This window comes from Balaenoptera borealis (assembly GCF_965194805.1).
Source record: "Balaenoptera borealis genome assembly, chromosome: 7".
NCBI lineage: Eukaryota > Metazoa > Chordata > Mammalia > Artiodactyla > Balaenopteridae > Balaenoptera > Balaenoptera borealis.
The window spans coordinates 63908329-63914815 of NC_138864.1; the positions used below are offsets into that span (position 1 = coordinate 63908329).

The 6487-nt window shown below is 43.7% G+C and overlaps 1 protein-coding gene across 5 annotated transcripts; it reads right to left on the minus strand.

Annotated features, from left to right (window-relative positions):
- Positions 1-1385: 1385 nt before the first annotated feature.
- On the minus strand, positions 1386-3764 carry ARL4A (ARF like GTPase 4A). 5 transcript variants are annotated; one of them, XM_082398603.1, is made up of 2 exons: positions 3549-3764; positions 1386-2394 (listed from the first exon to the last, which is right to left on the minus strand). In XM_082398603.1, exon 2 carries the CDS (start codon positions 2306-2308, stop codon positions 1706-1708), a length of 603 nt encoding a protein of 200 aa, XP_082254729.1. In that variant the 5' UTR covers positions 2309-2394; positions 3549-3764; the 3' UTR covers positions 1386-1705. The 5 variants fall into 5 exon arrangements, with proteins under 5 accessions (XP_082254729.1, XP_082254728.1, XP_082254730.1 ...); XM_082398602.1 differs by having other exon boundaries at positions 1386-2397; XM_082398604.1 differs by lacking the exon at positions 3549-3764 and adding an exon at positions 3043-3506.
- Between the last annotated feature and the right edge of the window lie 2723 nt (positions 3765-6487).

Sequence of the window (6487 nt, forward strand, 5' to 3'; positions counted from 1 at the left end):
CAACTACTGATTAGTAGCTTCATCAAAAGTGGAAGTACATACATTAAAACTCAAAGCCAAACACTGTTCTCCTAGGGCCTCAAGTAGTTTATTGGTAGTTACTATCCACATTTCCATGAATATAAACATTCTAAATGACTGTCACTAGTGCAGGTACATTTAACATGTGAAGGCGCCACAGGAAGCTACTTCATTTTGTGTGAACATGAACCAAGTTTCCAAAAACTCCATTTAAAAAAAACAAAAAAACCCAAAACCAAACCCTGCTAGCGAAGTGCATTTCTTTTGGTTATCTTCAAAACAAACAGGTGTTGGCTTTAACACATGGAAATCATGTTGATTTGCTATACATGATCACAGGAAGCAAGTCTTTACCTGTACATAAGAATTAGGTAAAGGTTTTTCCTCCTTTTAATTTAGAGGGTTTTTTTTGGATTCCAAAGTAAACAGTACCAGTGAATTTTCACAAAACATAGCTTTGCTACTTTCCCCTTCATTTTCTATAATCGTAATTCTTATCTGCAGTACTGTATCATTTCTTCCTACCTTATAATCAGGACTAGACTGCCTGCATAACACTGTTCAGTTTGTAAACAAAAAATTAAAGCTCAGAGCACATAAGAACCTCTCTTACATTTTCACTGCACAGTGCATTAGGTGTTGGTTATAAAGCTTCTGCTTCTCTCAAAACACTACAAAAATATATGAAAAAACACATCTATGTTCAGCCAGCAAATATAATAAAACAAATATTTTACAACTGGAATACTTTAGAGACCATGTATTGTAATTACACCCTCTTGACTGAATTCATCAATTGCTTTCTTCATAAATCCATACATTTGTCAAAGCATACGCATTTAAGATTAGTCTACATGCCCAAATTTACTATGTAAAAGAGTTAAGTAAATTATTTTAGGTTCTTTAACTGAAAGTGACTCTGACAACAAACTATTTCTAAAACAGCCCTAAATCCCCAAAAAGGTGTTTTCAACCTGACCATGTAAAAAGATGCATAGCTATCTCTAGAAAGTAAAAGACTATACACCAAAACATGCTTTGTCAGAAAAACTAATCCATGCACTTGAATATGCCCCAAATACCTCTTTTTAAACTTTAAGTTAGACCAACTTAAACATCATCTAGAATTAAGATATAGCATTACAGTATTTGATTCCAGAAAATGTCAAAATTCATTCAGCCAAACTTAAAAAACCAAGCACTGCCTCCTTGTCCCTTACTGGTTGGACCAACGTGACCAGTATGACTGTATATATTAATCTACCTTAACATTTCCATTCATTAGCATAACATACAAAGCCTTGCATGCAATTTCTTTGCAAAGGCTTCCCCCCAAAAGATGTAAGCACAAAACACTAGGCAGACACTCTTCAAAGTTTTATTTCAGTAACTTCAGGTCAAATTTCCACAGCTGTTTTCTGGTCAATTTTCTATCTTTGCTTGGCTTCCCAAAATGGTAGTACCAAAAGATTTGTGGGGTAGGGAGAAGAGGCCATTTTAAGAAGCACTGCATTTACTCATCTTCCACAAGGCAACAGAGTTGGACATCTGATTGTTCAACAAAACAAAGCTTTAACAGCATCCAGGAGGGCAGGCAGGCAAACCAGGCTGTAGACACTCTTCCATTTGTCAAAATCAGACCACAGAAAACCTACTCCACACAGATCTAAAAGGTTGTCACCATTCATCTTTTCTTTTTCTGCTGCCGCAACATTTTTCTTCTTTTAATTATCATATCATGTAGCTTCTCAAGTCCTTCCTTCAGTCCATCGCCTATGATTGCACAGGTGGGCTGCAAATGCCAGGGAGTTGATGAGCTCAGTTCACCCATTGCTAACAATTTCTCAATTTCTGAGAGAGACAACGAGTTCCTCAGGTCTTGTTTGTTAGCAACTATTAGCACAGGGACTCCTTGATTTTCTGATATCCTAGTTATTTTATGAAGTTCAGTTTTGGCTTCTTCCATCCTTTCAACATCAACAGAGTCCACAACAAACACAATGCCATCTGTGCATCTGGTATATGACTTCCACAGCGGCCTTAATTTCTCCTGACCACCTACATCCCAGAAGTGAAAAGTGACTGTTTTAGAATTTCCCAGTGTTACCTTAATTTTTTCCGTGTTAAATCCTTTGGTAGGTACGGTATTTACAAATTCATTGAACTGCAGCCTGTATAACACAGTTGTCTTTCCAGCAGAGTCCAAACCCAGAATGACAATGTGGAAGGACTGAAATGAAGGCAGGCTGGACAGGATAGAAGTCTGGTCTGACAGCCCATTCCCCATTTCCAGCTGCAAAGAAGTGTTCCAAATTGAAGGGCTTTCTTCTTGCTGCTTGAGAACTTCTCTTCCTAGGGGATCCAGCTACCAGACTGCTGAAGGGGAAAATGAGTAAGTTATTCTTGTGAAATAATGTACTACAACTGCTTTTCTCTCTTCCTGCTAAACTAAGCAACACGAGGAACTTGATAAATAAAACTTGCTTCAGTAAACAAACCATGTGAGATAAGAAACATACGCGATCCAAGGCAAACGACAGAATAATCATTGCCGTTGAAATTCTTTAACATTCACTGAAATTGTAGTAATATGTACTTTTCTCTACCCCCCTGGGTCCCCAGACCTCTAAGACCTCATACCGGAGACAACCTAGTCACCAGCAACTGGTCCAAGTCGCAGTACCACAGAAGTGCCTTTTTTGGCAGAATATTTGTAACACATAATCTGATCTTCAGGATCTAATTCTACACGCTTAACAGCATACCCAAGGTCACTATTAGCCTCCGCGCGCCAACCGCCCCACCCCAAAATACAATGTTCTCACCTCCCGAATTGGAGCCTGGATCCACATGAGAAAGCATTGGCAGGCTTTTCTACGCGGGGGCAGAGAAGCACCCCACCGCCGCTCAGCTTAGCTCTCCACGCAGCTCTGGCGGTTGCCTCACTAGAAACCGTGGCTCCAGACTACGACCACGCCCACTCCACACGGCCCACCCCTGAGCCCAAATCCCATTGGTCACCTGCGTCAGCGCGTCCAAGCCACACGCACCCCCGCGACCTAATTGGTGAGAATAACTGCCGCTCCCAGCACGGCGAAGCCGGGCTCTCCTTCGGTCCACAGGCACCACCTGTTGCCCTCAAGTTAGAAAAGAGGGCGCCTGCGGAGGGAGCCGAGCGACCCCTGCAGGGGAAGGGGAGCCTCGGCCGGTCGGTCAGGTCCCCGCCAGCCGGCTCGCTCCGCCCGCCCGGGCGCACCTGCAGCGCGGCCCACGGACGCCGCGCCTAGGATCTCACATCCGGGGCCCGCGGTCACCGCCGGCGCGTTAACCCTTTGTCCGCTGGCCGGAGGGTGCTCCCTGCGGCTGCGCCGGCCCACAGGAGTGAATGATCCGACCTGCGGCAGCCGCCGGGGCAAGCCCGCTGTCCCCGTAGCACGATCCCCTCACCTCGCCGCTCCCGCACCCGGCCGGCTCGTCTCCCTCGGCAGGGCGTGGCCACACCAGCTGCCCGCCCCGCTGCTGCTCACCTGACTAACGTCCTTTCCTGGTCCGGACCCAAACGTGGCTCACTGCCGCTCGGGAGCGCGCTGATACCAGCGGGAGGGCGCCAGCGAGGCCTGGGCGGTGGCAGGGGACGAGACACCTCTTCCAAGGGTCTGGCCGGGCGCCGGGCTCGGGGCTGCCCTAACGGTGCTCGGCCGACCGCTACCGGCGCCTGCCACGGCCCCGCCCCCTTCCAGCGCTAGCCAGCCAGTGGGGGGCGTGCGGGAGCCGGGTCTCCTAGCAACGCCAAAACAAGGTCACGTTCGAACAGGCCTAGCGCTGACTGGTTGCGGGCCAGTCGGGAGGGGCTTCCGGTCTCAGCCCCGAGAGCCGCCGCTGTCTCAGACGCTTTCCAAAGCCGGCCGCGAGCTTCGGGCGGGCGACACCCGGGTGCCACCTTGCACCGCCTATCCTCAGGACACCGTATGGCGTCCTCAGGGCGGTGGCCGATGACGTCGGGTCAGGAATTTCAGAGGACACCGGACAGGCGGGCCCCTTACATAACGGGGTGACGTGGACGTGCCTCAGTAGCTGCCCAGAGAGTCCTGGGCCAGCTTGGTGTCTGTAAACACACACTCCTTTTGCCGAGCAAATAAATGCTCTCTGCCACGTGATGCTACCAACGTCTCCGTGAGGTGGCGACAGGTAGAAATATGCCGGGTTTTACAGATGAGGAAATCCACCCAAGGAAAATTAGTGGTGGTCCTGGAACTTAAGTCTGCTAGTTACTAAATGCATAATGCTTTCCATTGGATAATTCTGACTCTTATTGCAGCTGAGTGTTTGACCCATAGATGTGCAAATATTTACTGAACATTTAATAGGCAGTAGGCACAATTGTATGTGCCGGGGATAGAATGGCGCTCGTGGAATATTGGAGTCTCATGAGAGAAAAAGAAAGTAACCAAATTTCCACATGAATAAATTTAATTACAAAATAGGATCATTGATAATTTAAGAGTACTTATGACAACAAATAAGGAGAAGTACTGACTTAAAGTTCTGGGAAATAGTTAATGAACAAACATCTTTGGGGTGGAGACTGTAAGATCTTGGAAGAATTTTTATGGTGCACTTTTCAAAAAATTTTCACTTTTTAGATATGGACTGAAATTTCCTCAAGAAATTTCCTGATTTTTCTCAAGACCATTATTGCTATATTTATCTCCTTTATGACTAGCATAGGAACAGTACTTGTCACACTAGACTTTAAAAAATAACTGACATAAAACCTAAAGACTAATAAGCACAATGCATATTTTCAAAATAGCAACACTAATTTTGCAAATAAAGCTAGAAGTCTCAAACGGCATATTCTATCAAGTTATTTATCTAGTATAAGCTAAGGCTTGACTTATTAGATATAATTGTGGAATCTCGTTAGCCATTTACAATAATTAGCAAGCGAGTGATAAAGGGCTAGTCTCCTTTTCTTGGAAATTTAAAGATATTCTTTATTAAGCTGGAGAAAAACTTGTGAATTCTCATTAAAAAAATAAGAGCAAGATTCAGTGACAGCTTTCTTTTTATAGTAGCTTTGAAATCAAGCAGGCCATATTAGTTGCATATTCCCATATTAGTTGCAGGGATGCATTACTGCACACACTTCCCTGAACAAAAAAGGATGAGATAGGAAAATATTGAGAGCTTACAGCCTTGCAGAATCACCTATACCAAATTGTACTTTAATGTCTTATACTAGGCTTACAACTAGAACCCGCTTGGTTAACTACAGCCTGTGGGTCAAATTCAAGAGATAAGAATGGTTTTTACATGTTTAAAGGGCTGCAACAGAAAAGACAAGATAAGATTGCAATAGAGACCATCTGGGGCCTTGAAAAACCTAAAATATTTGCTCTCAGGCTCTTTATGGGAGAATGATACTCCTGCTCTATGAGCAGTAACAACCATATGAAAATGGCAGCAAATGATAGAAAAAGTGATGAAATTCGTGGAATACACTGTCTACTTTGTCTCACAATCTTTCTATAGAAGGCCCATTCAAATATTTTATTTAGATGCTATGCCAGGAAAATGCTCCCTTTAGGCTACAGCTCATAAACTGTGGGCTGAGGTGCTCTGGGGTAACTCAGGGAAATCATAGGGCATGGGATATTTTAACTTTTTGAGGGGAACACAGTGCCATCTGTTGGACTCTGTTAACAACTACAACTATTAAGTTGTCTGGATCTATCTACTTAATAAACAGAACTCTGGGGTATTTCTTTTGGCTTGAGGCACCATGAAAAAATTACGGAGACACGAGGAGCTCTGCCTTTAGTTATGGTTTTCCAAACTTGGCTAAAAATGAGAATCACCTGGTAGTGCCTGTAAAATACAAATTCCTGGTCCCTATTACAGACCTGCCAAATCAGAATCATCAGGAGAAGGGCTAGTGATCTGCATTTTCAACAAGTATCCTGGGTAATTAATGACTAGACATTTTGAAGAAATACTAATCTTAAAGAAATTTTATTATTAGAAAGGAAAAGTAAGCTTTCTCCTTTCAAATAACAAAACTGAGTAATTTACCTTATTTCTCCTTTATGAATACCAGGACCCAGATCAAATCTGATGCCTGAGGCATTCTTTTTCTCTTCCATAATCTGAGTTTCTACCATATACTTAAGCTAAGCATCCACATACTGCAACTAATGTCCTTCCTGACCTTTGCCACTCCTTATTTTTATATATTGCTGCTTCTTCTAGAATTCCTCACTTTATTTGTCTCAGTACATATTTATTAGAGTTTCCCAAGTTTGGAAGTCTGGGTAAACAGAAGGCATGCTTTCTGGTGGAAGGAATTAGTTCGGTGGAGGTGCTAGACACACAAGCACATAATTGCTATGATATCCAACAGGACTTATGAGTAGTAAAATAGAAGTTATTATCAAGTCCTATGCTTGCACAAACTTTATCTGAC

What these genes read in the sequence shown, in the direction of transcription:
- ARL4A (XM_082398603.1), bottom strand. Translation starts at nt 2,308, where the DNA reads ATGGGGAATGGGCTGTCAGACCAGACTTCTATCCTGTCCAGCCTGCCT.